Below are 20,215 nucleotides of genomic sequence, written 5' to 3'. Positions count from 1 at the left end.
GGTAAAGGAAATTTATACCTTTTGCTACCAGCAGCTGTACTGTCAGAAATAATTACTGGTATCTCTTGCAGTGTAAGACTGTAAGTCACAGTAGGAAGCCAACAAGTAGAAGAGAAAAGGAGGAGAAATCTGATCAAAAAAGCAATAATGGAATCAAGGACAACCCGGAGGCAAAGCCAGATGGTCCAGGAGATAATATTAGCGAAGATGAAGCTCAAACTAATAACCAAAGGAAAAAAGGTCAGTCTGGGCACTATGTGTAATGCAGTAAGTCACCATTGATACAGTTACATTAATTCCAGTTGAATGAATTGGTGAAACTTTTTATATTTTGCATTTTCTAGGTGATGGAGGATATATTGCTTTCTGCTGGGAAGTTTAAACCAGGCTTCCTTTGTCTAGTTTTGGAGTGTTCTGTTCAGTCAGTTAGGGATTCTGGGGAAAAAGCAGCTCATGTTCTACTGATGGTCCATGGAGCTCTGACAGTTTCTGGAAAATTTTAGAATGTCTGTACAAACCGTTATTGTCTCTCACATCTTTATTTCATGAACTAGATAGCGCTGTGTTAATTTAACTTCATATATATGTGTGTGTTACTATATATACTAACATTTTAATTTTCATGTTTTACTATTAGCTTACACTTTGAAGTGATCGCTTGAAAATTAAACCAGGTTATTCACTTCCTTTTGATCCAATCTGTTACATTAAAAATAATAAGCAAACCTGTATCCCATTTGGTCATTAGACGTGAGTAGGCTGGAGAAACATCTGAGAGGGTTTTAAGATATTGCTGCCATCAGCTGTTTTTTTTCTTGCTTCCCTGCTGATATTTCTTCAGATCCTAAAGACCTTTGTTGTTTAGATTTGTTAATCTTCCTATGTACATATTTAAAACCAAATCCTTTATTGCTTTTAATTTTTTCAGTCTAAATGGAAATTTAAAGCAAAGCATTCCACAGGTAGAAGCTATTTCCACCCCTGCCCCCAGCGTGAATAACGCACTTTATGTATTTGCTTATATTTCTTGGTATGAAGCCCACAATACCAATCAAGTATTGAACAGCAAATATTATCATTAAATAAATGATTAGTAGATATTTTAGGCCAGCCTACAACACAATAGTTTTACTCATAATTTTTGGTGGACATGAATTAACCTAATCTGAATATCTCAGGGTAAAAATACAGTACCACAGCTAAATTCTCAGGAAAATTTTTATAGTTGGTGATTGAAATCTTTATTTTAGTAGTCAACTTGATATGTTATTTTTTACCTTTAAGTTTCATATGCAGGCTGCGAAATTGTATAGTAATGAATTTACTGTCTATATTTAAGTTATGTAGCTATAAATTCTTGGTAACGGAGCTTACATCTAAAAGTTTGTTAAATTAATAAGCTCACCTTCATTTCATATATTTAAAGCTTAGGTAAGGCTACCTTTCAGTTTGAGAAATTCCTGTTTACTGCATTTATTATTGTTCAGTCATTCATCGTATCTTAAAATTTCAATGTTAAGCTTCTTCCAGTTTTTAAACTTTGAAGTTAACTAGTAGTTGCTAGTTCTACAAGAAGAATTCTATAGAATCTTTTCAGGAGCTAATACCTCAAGTAGTGCTATAATTAAGAGTAATATATTAACTTTTCAAGGTAACAAGCAGAAATGGGTGCCACTTCACTTGGATGATGTACGGTCAGACAGTCAAGAAAGACCAGGCTCTCGAACTAGTTCAAGATTTCTGCTGGAAACAAACAAGCTAATACCTCATAACAACAGGCGGAATGAGACAAGAAGTAAGTAGTTTTCAATCTCTGGGTCTTCATATTGGTGGCAAATAAAGTATAAGACTGCATGAATAGGCATTAGATTGGCAGTTTATGTTGAAGCTTGACTTTGCCTGTACTAAGTAAAACCTAGTGTTAATATTTGCCAATAACCAGCAATAAATAAATGATACTGTAGTTTAATGAATTTTAAATTGAAAAGTTTTGTTTAAACGCTTACTGTCAGATTTTTTTCAAACCTTTTTACAAATTGATCAGAGTTGTGATGTCTCAATCACTGATTCTGATGAGTAACTGAGTTTGGAAACTGTCTGTCTGTACAGTGTGTGCTGGTGTTCTGAATCAGAGCACCGTATATTATTCTTTTCATGGCTGTGAGTCTTGGGCCACAGCTTTACGATGCAGAAAGTTTGGAAATAGTCTCATAAGGCGTCTGCTCTGTCCTGCTGTACTGCTATTGCTGCAGCTTGTCACTACCAGAGCAATTGCTTGTGGACCTACACTTTGAACTCTGCTTTGGCAATTCTACTGATGTTGTTTTTTTCCTTTAAGTTGGATCAGTTCCCCCAGTTCCCTGACCTATTTCTCAGTATCGCCTTGCAAAAAGTTGTACTAGCACAACAGAGGAAGAAATGCACCATGGCTGGTACTGCTTCTGGTCCTTGGGTGTTCTGAATACAGCTTGTCAGATGGCAGAAATCTTAGGCTGAATGTAACCCTTTGATTTATGTATTTGCATTTAAGTTTTTAAATTGCAATATACATTAACAATTTAAATGCTCATTATAATAAGTGTTGGATGCTACTGAGATGGGATTTGTTTATGAAGTCATTTTAGGAATATGGATGTAAGGGTTTGATCTGAATGTCTGAGGAGTGGACAGAGGCCAAGGGAGGATTTTTAGTAGTGTATCACTTTCTTCAGCAGTTATTCCTCAGAATAGTCAAATGACCAGAAACTTGTAGCATGAACTCTACCACAAGGCTGTAGTGACTCGAGCAGTTTCAGAGTGAGGGAACGTAAAACATCTCTTGCCATTGAGGAACGTTGGCTTGTTTAAATAAAAAACTTGTTTCAGGCTTAAATATAACACTTTCATAAGCTGCTGTTGTATGTAGGACTTCTGCATGTGTCTGAGCCACATGTACTCAGAGTTCAAAAATGAAACTGATTTGAGGAAATAGTTCAAATAATGCCTGTGCATTTGGACCTCTAAGGTTGAGGGTAGCAAGTGCAAAGGCTAAGGTCCAAATTCTCAGTGAGACACACGCATACAGATTATTCATAAATTCAGAGTCTTATTTGACAGAAAATAAAGTACAGGAACTTGAATTTATGAGCATACGTATTTTGTTGTAGGGTTCATTAAAAATAGTTGCTAGTAAAACAAGATTTCTAGTAAGAACAACAAATCATATCTTTAGTCAGACCTTTGTTAAATTTGGCAACTCTCAGTTTGATCAAGTAGGGACTGTATCGCCAGGCATTGCTCTGACAAAGAGGTCCCCTGGCATCTGGAAGACCATCCAACTGCAACTTAAAGAAACTTTAAGCAAGCATGACTGACTGGAGATGGAAGTCTCTGAGAATGTTAGGAAAAGAGAAGGGGCTTCATTTTCTCTCATGACTAAAGTGAGAGTTACACCTGTTCTTAAGTTTTGTGGTGAGTGGAACCAATGTCTCTGGGTCTGGTTTGGACCTGCTTGCTTTCCTTTCTTCTTCTGCTGCTCTCTTCTGCTATGTGCAGCCCACATATCTGTATGAAAACCTTACAGAGTCGTCATAGATTTGCATGTGTTATCAAAATGGGGTCCTTATCATAAAATCTCAGTTTGTGGCATGACCACGAGAGAATCAAGATTGCTGTTAAATGGGCAGTCAGGGGCGTGGTACACTGCTGCTTCTGGGAACAAAAGGGAGGCCCCAGGGAGCCACTGCTGTGGAAATCTCACCCCAAGCAGGATCATCAAGAGCTGGCAGCTCTTCCTAGGTACTGGGAGTTGCCCACAGAAGGAGAATATATTATCATGCCTGGAAGGAAAATTGCGTGGTCATTCATTCCTGTCCCAAACCAATTGTAGGTATTGTCATCCCTGAGCTGGCACCAGAGTGCCCAGTTGCTTCAGAAGCATTTGAGATTGATTGCTAGTCAAGCCCATTTGCTCATCTTTATTGCTAACAGCTTCTGCCCAGCTTGCCCTTTAGGCCTGGTTTCACCCTTGTAGCTTCAGATCTGACCTGCTTCAGCCAGCAGGACTGAGTCAGCAGATTGCCTGGGCACCAGCTGAGAACTCTGTGTTACAGGGGACTTTTTGGCACTGTAATATTTAATGATGATTGCAAGTATTGTGCTTTTTTTCTCTTGTAGATTGGCGTCGTGATAGAGAAAAGAGAGATGATAATGATGAAGTATGCAGCGTGAGAAGTGAGGGTGGCAGTGTTCGAGGATTTTCCAGAGGCAGAGGAAGAGGTAGAGGCAGAGGAAGAGGACGAGGCAGAGGAAACCCTAGAAGTATGCAAAGAAGTAGATGCTTAGCAAAAATTTTGAAATTATGTTTATAATGTTACGGTTTGTACATGAAGTAAGAGTTGTCTCAAAGAACATGTCCTGTAACTTAATATGATCAAGTAGGTTGAGTCTTTTTAAAATCAGATGCTGAAAACCAACAGTAAAAATAGCAGCGTGTATCATGCCTTAGAATATTTGTCTGCTGGACTTAATAGTTTTAATCACCTTTCTTTTATGTTCTTCTTTATTTTGAAGTGAACTTTGAATATTCAGTTGGTTATCAAGAGCTGTATGGTGAAGGAACTGACCAAGTATTTCAACCTGAGCTTAATGCTAGTGTGATGTATTACTATGGTGATGGAACAGGAGTGCAGATGTATTCTGTGGATGAAGCACTTCTCAAAGAATATATAAAACATCAAATGTAAGTAGATTATTTAATGTACAAATACTTTTAGAGATCTAGTTAAGATAAAATAACTCATTTCAAACATTGTTTAATCCTTATTATCCATATAAAGATGGAGATTAAGGCATTTCAATTTAACTTTTTGATTTGACGGTTACCAGTGTCGGTTTGAATTTACTGATTAGTGGGGTGGAAAAAACTGGAGCAATGGGAAGGCATTTTAAGGAAGCTGTTCTGCATCTTGTGCTGTAGTCTGGCTCTAACTTGTATACCTGCTTTATTTATGGTACATAGCCCTCTTTTTATGTTGTCACGTAATTGAGATATGGATGTCTCTGAGCTTGTGCTTTTTGAGTACTGTTGGTCTGTTTGCCTATAAAGCTCTTCTTGGGTGATGTAGCTAGACGTTTCCCTTATTTGCTCTCAATTTCACTTTTGAGAAGTCCTGTTAGTTTTGTGTTTTCAGAGTGTTTCACCTGAAACATTTAACTGAAAGAGAGTAGTTTTGCAATGATACTTGATTTTTCAATAATCTGAAATGTTTACTTTCTCGTGTACACCATTAGGCAATGAGAAACCATCTGGAAGACTGATTATCACCAGGAGACAAGTCAAAAAGGGCCTGGAAACCACTAGTTCATTTTAAAGAGACAGTTTCCACCACTGGCAGATATTTCATCTTCTGTGCTTGCAACGGCATTTCTCTGCGATGCCTTTGTGGTGGTTTTTGATTGCCCTTGTATTCCATAAAGCAACTTGCTTATTTTATTCTTGCTTCTTTTGTTACAGTTGACGCAAAAAGGAAGAAAAAAGCCTCTTTAAGGGCAGAAAGTATCTGGCATGTGGCTATCAACTTCAAAACTTCTATTGCAGTCTTTTTTGTTACTCTTGCTGCCAGGCCCCTATGAGACCTGACAGTGGACATGTACCCCCATGTCAGGATAATCGGCCTGCACTGTCCTCAGACAAGTGAGGGAGGAGCACAGACACTCCACTGTTGGCCAGATTTCTGGGCATGCAGTGTAGAATCCAGACCTTCTAAGGTAGGACATGATGATGTCCCCCTCTGCTGAGAAAAATGTCAGTTACAGCATTGGTCACACCTGACTTCTGGTTATATTTGTATTTTATTTTAGCAACAGGAGGTTGGCAGGTGTCAATAGAAGACTTGGCATGGCTGGCTAACCAAAGCCATTGGTTGCTTGTCTGATATAAACTCCTGACAGTTTGATTATGGAGTTTGCTTTCCATGAGAGAGAGGGAGATTCTTGAGCAGGTTTAGAGCATAACTTCACTATTTTTATGCTTCTTTAAAAAAAAAAAAAAAAAAGGCTTTGTTATCTATTCACTTCTCTTACACTAAAAGCGATGGGAAAGAGACTTTATGAATCAATTACTTATTATTAGCTTCTGAATGAGGATGGTTTTGTCTGCCTTCAGTATTTTATAACCAAATTATCAAAGTGATTATGCCAAAGAAGGAAGTATATACAGAATAAAGCTACACAGAACTGTTAGGTCTCAGAGTTCCTTGTGGAGTCCAAGATAAATCAGCATCTATTAGAGCAGTGAGACTGGTTTGAATTCTAGTGAATTGATGAATTTTAAAGCAGTTTACTTGCTTAATAGGGAAAAAATCTTAGAGACTGTGTCCAACTGGGTTGATGTGTAATTACAATAAGAAATACACTGCTGTCAAAACAGTTTATACTTGTCCCAAGAACCAGCCTGATGTACAAGAGAGTAATATTTGTATTGCATACAAAAATACCTTTAACATTTTTGATTACAGACTGAAGTCAGCCTGAAAAGTTTCAGTGCTTAGTAACTCAGTCTGCAACATGCAGTAGAACTCCGTTTAAAGTCCTCCTTCTTTAAAAAATAAAGAAATAAAAGTTCAGACATGTTTCCAAGTCTGCATCAATTCAAGAATAAGAGAAGGGATTCTGAGGAAAATGAAAAAGAAGAGAAAAGCTGGAGGGGGTGTGTGTGTTTAGGTTTGTCCCTCTACTTGGAGCAAACTTGTGCGTTGTCTTCATTTATCATTAATGGTCTTTCACATTCCTTTTTCTAGAGTGATGGACATCAAGTGAGGCAGTTTGAGACAAGTTCAGTCATTGTCCATTTCTGCTTGTGGAATTTTTAACTAGGTGAATCGTTACAAGATTTTACCTTTACTGTATGACTGTAAAGGTAACATTAGTAAAATGTTGATATATGGCTTTTGTGCTTGCTTATCTTCTAGATTGGGAGGGGAAAAGAAGCCTAGCAGTTCAGTACAGTAAACAGGATATTCTTGAAAGAAACTTTCTCTTTGTGCACAGTTGCTTCACTGATCGGTTTACTTAGCTCTGAGTAAGAGCTTAATTCTCTGAAAGCCTTATTCTCTTCTCTGTTTGCTCTGTTTTAATGGCGATGTTTTCATTTGTTGTATGTCTTATTGTCCAACTTTGACACTTTATATTCATTCTGTTTTGGAGCTGAGTGTTTCATGTAGAGAGCTTTTGCTTCAAATTTCTTTAGCTGTTGAAAATTAAGAGAAAATGGTATCAAGCTTTTCCTTGGGTCAGTGATGGCATCAGAGTCCTCTCCTCTTGGTTACTTTGGCCTTGATACCAACTTCAGTGGAGACAGCATTCAATACTTTGTTGAAATGAGAATTAATTCTATTTACACTTGCATGTCTGGTTTTTTTCCTCAGCATTTTAATGCTCTCTTGTTTTATTTTTGCACTACCTCTATTTGTGTGTCATAGAATTTTAATTGCTCTCCATTAAATATTTCACTCCCTGCGTTTTCCTGAACCTGATGAGGCGTAGTATTCCTTGGATGTAATATGCAAATTCATGGTATGATGTGTAAACTCTGTGAAAGGTCTAGATTTTAGTCATCGTGATTAAATTGATTTTTTCTATTCTTTTTCATAGGATGTTTTCTCATTCCCTTGCTTTGTGTGACAGATCGTGATTTGAATTTTTACTTTTTCTCTTCACTAAGTATAAACATCTTGACACCCTAATCGTTTCATAGAGCAGCTTCATTGTTTAAGAAGATTTGTGTCTGCTGTTTCTGTGTCCCTCGTCTCTTGTTCTATGGTGTTCCTGAAATGGTCCTTGTCCTTCTTCAATTTATCCACTAAATATCATCCCTTCTTTTAGACTTTACCTTTCTTCATGAACTGTTGTGCCTTTTGGTACAGTTTCATGACAAATACAACATTACTATTTTTGTTTTCTCATCTTCCCACAAGCATGCTTGAAGTTATGATTCAGAGTACATATATGTGCCTCAACACTCAGATAGGATACTTAAACCTCCTAATGTACTGGCAACTGGGAAAAGAAAAGATACAGTTCAGGATGAAGGTGCACTGATACTGCTGTGTGGGAAATAAGTTATGCCCTGACTGTAAGCAGTAGTTGTCCTTCATCTATATGGAGGCTAAGAAAATGTTGTTTCCTTCTGTTCATGTAAGTAATAAGGGAGGGGATGGGTGAAAGAAAAATAGAGCATAGTTTTTCCTTATGGAGTTCATCTGTGCAAATGTAACAAGGCTTTGATTGATACCCCTGTGTACTGTACTGGATCATAAGTCTTTCTTAATATGTCGAGCATGCATGCTGTTCTGTAAGTCTTGCTTATAATGATGCACCTGTTGAATGATTTTTTTGATGACAAATAATGCTCTGTTTTTATTGGAAGACTTTAACAAGGAATCTCTAAGTTGCTATTTTAGGGTTTTCTTTAACCTGTAATAGGCTCATATTTGTATGTTTCTTTCTGCAGTGAGTATTATTTCAGCACAGAAAATTTGGAAAGAGACTTCTTTCTGAGGAGAAAGATGGACCAACAAGGATTTCTGCCTGTTTCATTGATCGCTAGCTTCCGTCGGATGCAAGCTCTGACGACAAATGCTGCGCTCATTTTGGAGGTAAAATAATTCAGAAGTACAGATGTAGAAAGTTACTTGGTTAATTTTGTACTGCCATTTAAAGCCCGTGCTACAAAGTTAAGAAAGACTTCTGTTTGCAATGACAAGGATTTTAGAAAGAGGCTATAAATGGCGAAGTCTGTGGGTTGGTTTTTTTCTGTTGTGGATGGTGCTGGATATGTGAGGTTTTTAAATAAATAAATATGCTTGTCACACAGGCCCTAAAGGACAGTACAGAAGTTGAAACTGTGGATCACAGGATAAGAAAAAGGGTTGATCCAGAAAAGTGGCCAATTCCAGGTCCTCCTCCATGCAGTCTGACACCAACTGACTTTTCTCAGCTCATCAATTGTCCAGAATTCATACCAGGCCAAATTTTTGGCTCACATACTGGTAAAGGATTTATTTTATAGAAACATAAGTTTAGGACTGTCTGTCTAGCTTAGGAAGTTTGCCTCTTGATACTGATTTCATAATAGACGTTGTACATTTGGTAATGGTCTATTCAGCTGATATGCCTGTCAGCCTTGCAGTTGCCAAGTCACATGGCTGATGTGAAGTAGATAAAAATGTCTCTTATGTGCTATGGCTGTGACCATTCTCCAGAGTATAGTATGGTGGGATAACAGTCCTTTAGTAGTAGGAGTACAAATAGTAAGAGCAATCGTAAGATAGTCATACAATCTGCTTCTTTTTGGTAGCAGCTGAAAGGTAACTTTTTACTTGGTGCATCCTGGTGTTGGATGGGGATCTCAGTCACATTATTAGTAAGGACATGGCTTTGTTTGCTGACAACCCTTGGCAAGGAAATCTTTTACTAAAATGTTGGCTGGAATTAAATGAGAAGAATGAAGACTGAGTTAGGCACCCGTCCAATAAAGCTAGGGAATGGTGTAGAGAAAACATGTCCCTAATGATGTTGCTCTTGTTCTCTGAACAACACTGTAATTTTTTTCAGACTGTTAGAAACTTTCCGCATAAATAAGTTGCTAGAATCGATCTTTTCCTAAAATATTGAGTGAACTGTGAAAAGCTGTCTCCTAAAAATGAAAATAAATTCTGCTGATCAGTGCTACATTTAACTAGAAAGGTAGAAAAATAGTAGCTGCAGTTAAGACTAGTGAAACAGCTAAAAAAAATTAAACAAACCAAAACCAAAAAAAACTCAGACAAACCAAAACAACATACAGCAGGAACTGAACTACTGTTTTCCACTGCTAGAATCTGCACCAAGTTCTCCAAGACTGGGAAGCCTGCTGAGTCCAAAGGAAAACACTGAAACAAGTAATTTTCAGACAATGTCTAAAGGATTGTCTACAAGTTTGCCTGATTTGGACTCCGAACCTTGGATAGAAGTGAAGAAGAGGCATCGTGCATCCACAGTCAAACTAAAGGTAAAATCAAAAACCTTTAGGTTATGTTTAAATAAAGAAATGCAAAACCTGCCAACTTCCAGATTATACTGTAAACCAAGATTTTTCACGTCTTAACATGTGGTGCTTGATAATGCAATGCAGTTAGTATGTGTACTTCTCGCTAAGTGCATTTAAAATCCTGATCCAAAGCTCTATAAAATGAAAAGGAAATACTCTGGGGTTTTATTTCTGTGTAGGGAAAGTTGTACTTGTTGATTATTGAAAAATATATTGTAACGTGCATTGAGAATTGTTCTAAAATATTATGGGGGAAGTATTTAGAACAGTAATTTACTTAATAAACATCTGAAAGTGTCTGTATTGTTTCTAATTCCTGTACTTTGTTTATTGAAAATATTCTGTAGTGTTCTATTTGTCTCTCATTTGGGTAATCACTATCCAATTCAAATACAAAATGTATCACCTTTTCCAATTTAGGAAAGCGTTCCTACACCTGATCAAACATCAGACCAACAACAGCCAACCCCACGTCCAGAGGAACAAGAACAAGAAGAACTTGATTTTTTGTTTGATGAAGAGATGGAACAAATTCGAGGTCGGAAGAATAAATTTACTGATTGGTCAGACAGTGATTCCGATTATGAAATTGATGATCAGGACGTAAACAAGATATTGATTGTAACACAGACGCCACCATATATGAGAAAACATACTGGTGGAGATCGTACGGGAAACCACGTATGCCGTGCAAAAATTACGTCAGAACTTGCTAAAGTTATTAATGATGGTTTATATTATTATGAACAGGATTTATGGATGGAGCGGAGTGAAAATGACACTATGATGAAGGTAAGTCTCTTCATGTTTGACCTGAAAATCATGCCTGTCCAAACAGTTCCAAATCTCTCAGCCATCTGCTGTCATTGTAAAATGCTACACTCTCTTGAAAGAAAGAGTGACAGGAATTGAATTTACAGGTCTATTGAATTCTCTTTATTTTTATAATATTTTAAACAGTTGAAAGCAAAACCAGCAAGTTTTTCTTGTCGCAGACTTGACCAAAACCATTCAATGTGTATTTTTTAGAATTATTTTTAACATTTTGGAGATGCTTCAACTTTTCTAGTGTTTTATTGTTCTATGAATAGTTTGTTTCATAACATTTGCAAACTCCTACCAGAGGGGAAGGGGGCACATTTCTGAGATGAGATAATAAGAGAGGAAGATAATACAGTCATTTTAAAGTTGTTTTATATTAAGGTTCTGTTTGCCTTGTAGCTTGTTAGAATGATAGCTCTGTGACCAAATGAAACTTTGGATTGTATACCTTACTTTATTATAGAAACCCTTTTATTTCTTAGACTGTGCATGAGTCCTTGTCTTCAAGGCTTTCAAAGTTTGCAAGGAGACTGTCAGCTTTGTGATTTTTATTTTTTTAATAATTATTTTTTAAAATAGACTAAGCAGCTGTAAAATTACAGATGAGTTGAACTCCAGCACTGCACAGGCAGAGGTCAACGTGGCACGCTGCAGTCCTGCCACTTATTGCTGTTGGTTTATTAAGAAACCCCTTTTGTGCAAGGGAGCCCAGGGAGTGACGCCTCGGTAGGCAATCCCACAGTATCACTAGCAGCTATTATGCATGTAGAAATATAAAGTTACCTAAACACTGAGCAGTGAGGGGAAGGAGCTTATCTCTATACAAGGGCAAAGGTGGGTTGGGGGGTGGGGGAGAGAGGAAATAGCTTAAAGGACAAATGGAGCATGTGGGTACAAAAAAGAGCTGACAAAGACAGAAATTAATGATAAGAATAAGAGCAAGAAATAAAAGTAGAATTCAGAATATGGAGTTTTTTATTAAAAAACAAATAGACCAAGAAAACCAGCAAACTGTAAGAGGACAGTGAGAAATAGCACACAGCAAGAGAAAATATTTTTGGTTTTGTTGCTGTCATGTTCTTGACAATGATTTCAACAAAGATTTTTCAGACAGCATGCACACACACACGTTCCACCCCACTTTCAGCTGAGTAGGGGCATGAGTGATTTGAGATGCTGCCACACAACTTGGAAAATCCTGTCTTTTTGCAGTTGAAGCCACCAGTAAAAAAAAAAAAAAAAAAAAAGGAAAAAAAGGAGAAAAAAAAAAAAAAAAAAAAGCTGAACGCTTTGTTTACAAATACTGGCTTTTCTTTAGATGTAGCCAGAGGAAGAAAGCAGGGCCTCTTCTGCTCCCCTAAATTGCTGGTACCTTCCTGGGCATGCTTACTGCAGGAGGATGGTTTTGGGCTTGGCAAGGGGCAGGATCTTACCTATCTCCATTGACCCATTTGTTGGTGTAACTGTTTCTTTCAGCTAGTGCAGTGGGAGCTGCCTTAGGTTTTATACCATGTTCATGGCAACCTTTTTACAGCATATGCTAGAGACACCTTCCATCTTCCTCAAAAGAAATCTGTACTGGCTGTATATGGGTAGTTGTGTGTCAATTCTGGTTTGCTTATTTTCTCTTTTATGAAAGTCACCTGTTTCTCAGGATGGTGTTATTCTGCTTTGTGCTTACAATTTGCTTTCTCTAATTCAGCAAGAGATCGAGAACTTTAAGAAGCTAAATCTCATTAGTAAGGAGGAATTTTATAATCTTGCACCAGAACCAGTTGCTGATCCAACCCAAGAAGTTCTTCCAGGACCTCCAGGGTTACAGAAAGGTAAATAATATGTATTTGTTTTTTTGATCTCTGTACTAAAGAACAACTTTGTAGGTGTTGTAACTCTTTCTGCTTGTGTAATATTTTAATTTTGGTCCAGTCAGCAGTCCAAGGGGCTTTTTCTTTGATAATTTTTAAAATTGTCAATTGTTCACCAGTAGCATGGTTTCCATTGAATTGGAAGATAGTACTCATACTTTGCAGGATATATATGAGCATCAGTAGGCAGTGTTCTATTTTGTTGTCACCATAAACCAACACCATGTGCCTTTTGTGTAACCTAGCATTTACAATGTGTAAAAAAAGAAACAAAACCCAAAGCCAACTCCAAAAACCACCAGAAAACCCCACCAAAACCCCCCAAAACTAGTGATGTTGTGAAATATTTTCTAGAAACTAGTATTTTATGGGAACTAGGGATAGAATGAAGTGAGGTTAGAATAATTTTCTACTTGTATTAGAACCTTACTGAATAGTCACAATGTCTACATCTTATCTTTTGAGGTATTTCTGATACAGTAGTAGTATTAACATTTACTAGGATACATGCTAAATAGCATCTTTGAAGTAGTTGAAGAAACCACTTCACTAAACCCACCATCTCGCCAAGAAGTGAGAATGTGGTTGCTCTTTCTCCAGTGTTTATTTTCCATTACGTTGCTAGTGTAGATACATAAGAACAAGCAGGTAAGAAAGACATGAGTTTGAATTTTCTAGCAAAGACATGCTTGAAGCATTATTTCATAGTTTTGAGCAGTTTGTACTGCTTCTACACCAAGTGCTTTTGTTAATTTGATTGTCCTTTGGGATTGATGTAATTCACTTGAAACAGGCCTTTAAGATACTAGATACTAGTGGACTTTAGGCTTTGAAATCCTGAAGTCTCTTTTGAAAAACATATGTTTTCTCCTTCCTGCCTGTAGATTTAGCAGAGGAGCTGGCTTGTGATTTGTTAAGTATTGAAGTGCCTCCGACAGCAGCAATAGCTCGATCACTGCCAACAGCAGTTCCAGATTCCCCCAGCGTTCACCCTGGCTTCACCCCGCGAACACCTCGTACCCCAAGGCTACAAGATCCCAACAAAACACCCAGGTTCTACCCTGTTGTTAAAGAAGCACGATCCATTGACGTAAAGGTAAATGGAAAGATGTCATATTTTTCGAAAACTAGAAAAAGCCTATAAAATTCATGTGTCTGCATATGATTTAACAAGAATGAAAAGGTGAAAAACCGAAATGCTTGTACTTTTTCTACTGCTTCTCTTCAAAATATATACTGTATACGTTCTTTTTTATTTCTACAAATGGTTTCCGAGTTTTCTCTGTGACATTTCTTAAAAGTCCTTGCCAAAAAAGTGTAATGTCTAAAGATTTTAAATTTGTTATGTAAGACTAATCTTTAGGTTATGAAACTGGAGTGTTGTGACTTTATAATGTGTTTGGATATTAAAATTTTTAGAACTTTGTTTTAAGAGGGAGAGAATGAGTGAAATCAATTTAGGGAAATAAATACTTCATTTACTTTCTTAGACTCCAAGAAAAAGAAAAACACGACACAGTACAAACCCTCCCTTAGAATGCCATGTTGGTTGGGTGATGGATTCCAGAGACCACAGGCCAAGAACTTCCTCTGTGAGGTAATTTTTTTGTTGTTGTAGAAAAATGGTTTGCAATGTCGTTAGTTCTCACTGCTAATGGAGAAATAGGCTACGATAAAGGACAATTTACAAATGCAGTGGAAGCAAGAAAAGAGCAGTCAAGACAGACAGAAGGCTACAGAAGTAAGCTAGCTAGGCTGACTATGGTCACAACGTTGTTTGTTGATCGATGATATGGTAGCCCTAATATTGCTTGAAGTGCTGATGTTCGCTTTGGTAATTTTGCTTTCAAGTAGTTATTTAAAATCAGGCATTACAGTAATGTTTAATTAACATCACCCAAAACTGCCCTTTTTTTGACATACTGGTACAGAATCTGATTTTCTTGAGGTGCACCAGAAAACAGATGACTGGGACAGCAGGCATGCACTGTAGTGGTCACAAGGTGACTGTACTGTTCTGACAGCTCTTGGGTAGTTCTTAGATAGTCTTAGTAGAATGGTTGAAAACAGATTCTATAGAAAAGCACTCTTTATGGGACAGAAATAGGTTGGGTGATTTTTGTGGTTTTGTTTTTTTTTTTTTCAGCAGTTCTAATGCTTCGCCTTCAGAAGGAGCTCCACTAGCAGGAAGTTATGGGTGTACCCCAAATTCTCTTCCAAAATTTCAGCATCCTTCTCATGAATTGTTAAAGGAAAATGGCTTTACTCAACAGGTGTACCACAAATATCGTCGAAGGTGTCTAATGGGTAAGCTGCTAAATGCACTTCCTGAAATTTTAGTTAGAAATTACCAGATGTCATCTGATACCAGTTTTCTCCACATTGTTCCTTATCCTTAATTTTTCCTGTGAAAGGCAAATAAAATTTATTTGATGTTTCTATTTCATGAGCTCTGCATTCCATTTACGTTCCCTGACAAAAAAATTACCCTCAAACATGTTTTAAGTTACTGAAAGATCTTATGTGTGTATCGCTAATGGAAAAGCACTTGAAAATATTCTGCTTTTTGGTTTTTTTTCCTTTCTTTTTTTTTTCCCAGAGAGGAAACGGTTGGGAATTGGTCAGTCCCAAGAAATGAACACACTCTTTCGTTTCTGGTCCTTTTTTCTGAGAGATCACTTTAACAAGAAAATGTATGAAGAATTCAAACAACTTGCTCTAGATGATGCAAAAGAACACTACAGGTATTCGCTTTTTCCTGGAAGTTAATAACTGTTGAGGTCTTACCATTTGTTTTAATGACTGTGAAGTTTACATATATCTGAAGTGAACATTTTTAGTATTGACTTTCACTCTTTGTAAATCTTTAAAATAGCAGTCTGCATAAGTTGTTTTAATACCAAAAATCAGTTTGCATGTATTTGCAGATAAATAGCTAAATGTGTCACATTTCCTGACTTGTAATTGGTCCTGAATTCTACAAAATCCTGTCACTTGGTGACCGTGACGAGTCAGCTCTGTACTTACTAACTCTCATAAGATTCTTCCTTCCATAGGTGAAGAATTTCTTAACCTCATTCAACTTGTTCAAACTGCTTCTTGCCTTACAAAAATAACAGAAAAATGACCACAAAGAAATCATCACTGCCCCTTTAGCTCTTTGATATTATGCCCTTCTTCTCACCCAGTTCCCCCCGCCTCTTTCTCTTAGCCAAAGAGACAAGGTCGCTCAACATTTTAAATGCCAAGTGAGGAAGTACCAGCTGTGGAAGTCCTGAAGTTCAGTATGTTGTCTGAGACTGCAGTCCTCAGGGTGCAAATGTGGCTTCAGTAATACCTCATGTCTCTGTGCTGAGCTTTCTTGATGCTCTCCGATTATCCAAGGATACATTCACCAGGAGAGACTTCAGGAGGCTTGTAAGGGGACTAAGGTGGCAGCAGATGAACGCAGAAGAGAAAGAGGTCCCAGCTATCTAGAGGCCCAGGGCAGCTCTGGTGACGGTGTGGCAGCCAAAGCCAGAGCTTCATGAAATACTGAGCCAGAAATCCTGGCATTGTGTGTGCAGGAGCTGAGGGAACACTGAGTCCTGCCCTGCACGCTGGGGTTTGTGCTGATGGTGGGTTAGGCTGACTTTTGGTCTGACCCACTGTGAGTGGTTTTATGTTGAAACTGTATACGAATGTACCGAAAACATGGGAGTGTTTGTCTTCATTTTGTACATGTGTGTGTAGTACCTGTAAGTTTGTAAGGTGGATCTGTGGGACCAACCTGACTTTCCTAAATCAGTTTTGGTTATTTGTGAAGATGTTTCAGAACAATAGATTGATAGAAATTGATGTGAAGAGGAAGTGTTTTTTAGGAGAAGGGTAAAATGAGCCTGTGCCATTTACTTAAATGCAAAAAGAAACTGAAAACATGCATCCTTCTGGGGAATGAGGAGCGTACGTATAAGATTTTTGTACCTCTTTGTTTTGTTACAGGTACGGATTGGAATGCTTGTTTAGATTTTACAGCTATGGCCTAGAAAAGAAATTCAGGCAAGAAATATTCAAGGATTTCCAGGAAGAAACGAAGAGAGACTATGAAGCTGGTAATTATCATAGGCCAGTCACTGCTCACACTGGGGTGATTTCAGTTGGGAGATAATCCCAATTCCTTGGCGCACTGACTTGTTAACTAACCCAAGAGCAGCTTTTGTTCATGTTCCTTTTATTTTACAGTTCTCTTAAACAGAGTTACCAGTGAATAATTAAGTTTTTAATTAAATCTCACCTTTGTAACTTGTTAAAATTATCTTTTTCTATTATTAGGTCAGCTATATGGACTGGAAAAATTTTGGGCTTATCTAAAATACTCTCAGCACAAGACTCCAGCCATTGACCCTAAACTGCAAGAATATCTTAGTAAATTTAAGAGACTGGAGGACTTCAGAGTGGATGTAAGTTTCAATACCTATTTTAAAGAAATATTTGGTGTACAATTATTTTTACTGCAAGGTAAACTGAGAACAGTACTTCATTTCACAGAAAGGCAGCTTTATAAACCCTGTCAATGACTAGAAAAGCATGATTAAAAAAACTAAATTCAAATGAAAAATGCAGGGTTTTTTCCTAGACATTCTTTTTTGAACAAAGCATGGTGCTGAGATACGGTGGCTAAAATGTAAAAAGTATCGATTCTTTTTCATTGCGTAATGAAATAAATGGCAAAAAATAGCTTGTTTGTTATCTGGTAAGTCTGATCACTTCTATACGGTTTAAGAATTTGGCAAATGAATTAATGCCCAACTGGCATTTCTTAATGAAGTGTGATGGCACTGTCCTTGCTGAGACTTAATATGCCAAATTCAATGTATCCTTCCTGTGGAGTGATCCCAGAGTATAGTGCTGCCCTGCTTTCCCTAACTGGGTTATGATGCACTGCAGTACCATCATCCTCTCTAATCCTCCGTTTTCTAGGAGTGTGGCAGATGTATGGGCAGCGACAATTAAATAATGCTGTAAGATTGTTCAAAGTCCTTAGTATGTCAGGTACTTGCACTTGTAGTGAACCGGCCAGGAAAACTTTAGAATATCATCGATGAGTTGTGAATAACTAAGATTACTAGGCTGAACCAGGGGCCTAATTATGGAATGTTCTGTCTTTTTTGATCCTTTATATGAAAAGGAAGAACATTTACCAGGTTGCCAATGTTTATTTTCAGCCTCCTATTAGTGAAGAACCTGGCAGGAAGAGGGCGGTTGCTGCGACAGGTGAGGATTCAGGTCATCGCAGACATCAGTCTAATTCTTCTAAAACACTTCTTGCCGCTAAGCCCACGGCTGCCTGTCAGTCCCAGGCACAGGGAAACGTTACCAGTGGGAATACTGTCCAAGCGTCTGTAGGCCGTAGCCATGCTGCCACAAAATCTATAGAAAGTGATGTTCCGGAAAAATAGACATAAGATGGGCTTGTGCCCTTAAAAATCAACTTCGCTCACTCTCTTAATTTGGAGATCTTCAAGGCGAGCCAGTCAAATACGTGATTAAAAGCGCATAGGAAGACAAAGGATTGGATTCTCTTTTTTTTCACAGGATTTAGCTCCAAAACACTTACCCTAGGAGAGTTGCTCTTGGTTTTGGGATCATCGGAAGGACCCTAGGGAAGATTCCTTGGCTTCAGTATTGCTTCCCTCAAGCTTTTGTTTACAAAGAACTGCATTCCTTGCATATGCAAAAAATACTTTGGGGATGCCTTACATTTCAGCTCATATTTCTTAAAAAAGGTATGACATACCCATGTTATTTACTGTGCTTTCTTTACCCAGATTTTCCCATTATGTGTATTTTACCAAAGCAAAAAAAATATTATATGTAGAGTTTTAAATGTAAAGGAAGGATCTATGTGATTGGTTTGCTCTTGAATCTAACTATTAAAAAGGATGGTTTTGTGCAAAAGCACACTCGAGAATGTGCAGCTATATATGAAACTACATTTCTGGATTCTATTTAAAGACATAGTTTCTATTTTTTTTCAGGGTCTCCATAGTTAGTATTTTATTAAGTATGGAGTTTGAATGGACATAACTGAGATACTTTTGCAGGTATTTCCTTCAGTACTGGTTCTTAATAACTCAAGCAACAGAAAAATACAGGGGGAAATGGATCTGTTGATTTCATAGTGTCTTAAATTAACATACAGCATCTACCATTTGTGCAGGTTGTTAAAATAGGAAGCTATTCAAATTATTCTTGGCTTGAGAGGTGTCTTCATTTGAATTCTCTTATGATTATGAAGTACTCTTAACAGGAGAGGCATAATTTTTTTAACTTTTTTTTCTCCATATTTCAAGTAATAAAAATTAGGTTGGAGGGAAACAAGTGTTCCTTGTAAATTTTTTTTTTTTTTGCTTTATTTTGCAATATCTGAATGAAGTTCTGATTAAATTGTGCTAGCTAAGCCTACATAATTTCAGACAGGTCTAAATAAAATTTCACTGAATGTAAGTTATTCAAATACAAATCCATTTCCATATCTGAAAGATGGCAGTGTTTATATCCTGTAATTTCTTAACTTCATTACTTTGTTTAAAGACTCAAAAAGAACTGAATGAGTAACTTTTCTCTTCCAAGGGTAGGTGAGAAGAATTTCAGCTTTTTGTTAGTTAACTGCAGAAACGACTTCAGTTAACCTGTAAAGTTAAAAAGTTGTCTAGCACAAATGCCTTAATCCATGAAGGTGTCCTAACTGACTGCACAGCCATCTATGGGGTTTTAAACCTGAACCAGATCTCAGAGGTTATAACAAGTCCATTAATTTTTCACTCATTGTCTTGTGAATCTCAATTAAACACATTATGGATGTTTGCATTGTAAAGGAAGTCTCTTACCAGTGGCCTTCCCCACAGTTAATATAATTTCAATATAAAATTGAGCCTTTTGTAAGTGGCCTGTTCTAAATGAATTTAAATGAACACATACCAATAATTTAAGTAATATCCTATAAATACGCTGAAGTGACACATCTCAATCCTGTGTTTGATCCATGCCTTTTGCTATCCAAAAAAATGATGCGAATGTAAATTTGGATTGAAATTGTATATACAAGAAATAGACTGAAGATATTTCACTTTTTCATTGGAAAATGTGCAGATTTAAGCTTTTAGTGTGTGTAATTTTGTGATATCTTGACAAATTTTATAAAAACAACCAAAAAAACCCTCATAGTGTTGTACATCAACTTTTTTCCCTAAAAAACAACTTGCAAGAGTGCTAAGGCTGTAGATTTGCATGTGAATTTGTTGCCTGTGGTGCACTAAGGTGTCAGGGAAACGCAGCCTGTTAAAGGCTGAAGTGGTTCTTAGAAAGTGAGCCAGCTTGCTTCAGTATCGATTCATTTTTTTTTTCCGTATGGCTGGGTATTTGTCAAAGAAAAACATGACAGGTGAATGATAAATAAGGCAGAAAGCAAAGAGCATGA

General features: G+C 37.3%; 1 protein-coding gene across 3 annotated transcripts in view; it reads left to right on the top strand.

The window, feature by feature from the left end:
* LARP1B (La ribonucleoprotein 1B) overlaps positions 1–19,977 on the top strand; it is a 33,296-nt gene extending 13,319 nt beyond the window's left edge. The window contains exons 4-19 of one of the 3 annotated variants that reach the window (XM_074905106.1): positions 72–240; positions 1,652–1,795; positions 4,156–4,299; positions 4,552–4,720; positions 8,492–8,636; positions 8,855–9,029; positions 9,858–10,030; positions 10,490–10,861; positions 12,594–12,717; positions 13,641–13,852; positions 14,247–14,353; positions 14,906–15,063; positions 15,356–15,500; positions 16,738–16,847; positions 17,068–17,195; positions 17,961–19,977. In XM_074905106.1, coding sequence (XP_074761207.1) covers positions 72–240; positions 1,652–1,795; positions 4,156–4,299; positions 4,552–4,720; positions 8,492–8,636; positions 8,855–9,029; positions 9,858–10,030; positions 10,490–10,861; positions 12,594–12,717; positions 13,641–13,852; positions 14,247–14,353; positions 14,906–15,063; positions 15,356–15,500; positions 16,738–16,847; positions 17,068–17,195; positions 17,961–18,194 — 2,709 coding nt within the window. In that variant the 3' untranslated portion in view covers positions 18,195–19,977. Of the gene's footprint in view, positions 1–71; positions 241–1,651; positions 1,796–4,155; positions 4,300–4,551; positions 4,721–8,491; positions 8,637–8,854; positions 9,030–9,857; positions 10,031–10,489; positions 10,862–12,593; positions 12,718–13,640; positions 13,853–14,246; positions 14,354–14,902; positions 15,064–15,355; positions 15,501–16,737; positions 16,848–17,067; positions 17,196–17,960 lie in introns of all 3 variants that reach the window. The other 2 variants (XM_074905104.1, XM_074905107.1) reach the window with 2 other exon arrangements.
* Positions 19,978–20,215: the final 238 nt, after the last annotated feature.

This window comes from Athene noctua, chromosome 4, assembly GCF_965140245.1.
Source record: "Athene noctua chromosome 4, bAthNoc1.hap1.1, whole genome shotgun sequence".
Lineage (NCBI taxonomy): Eukaryota > Metazoa > Chordata > Aves > Strigiformes > Strigidae > Athene > Athene noctua.
This window is presented reverse-complemented; position numbering and strand designations above follow the sequence as displayed.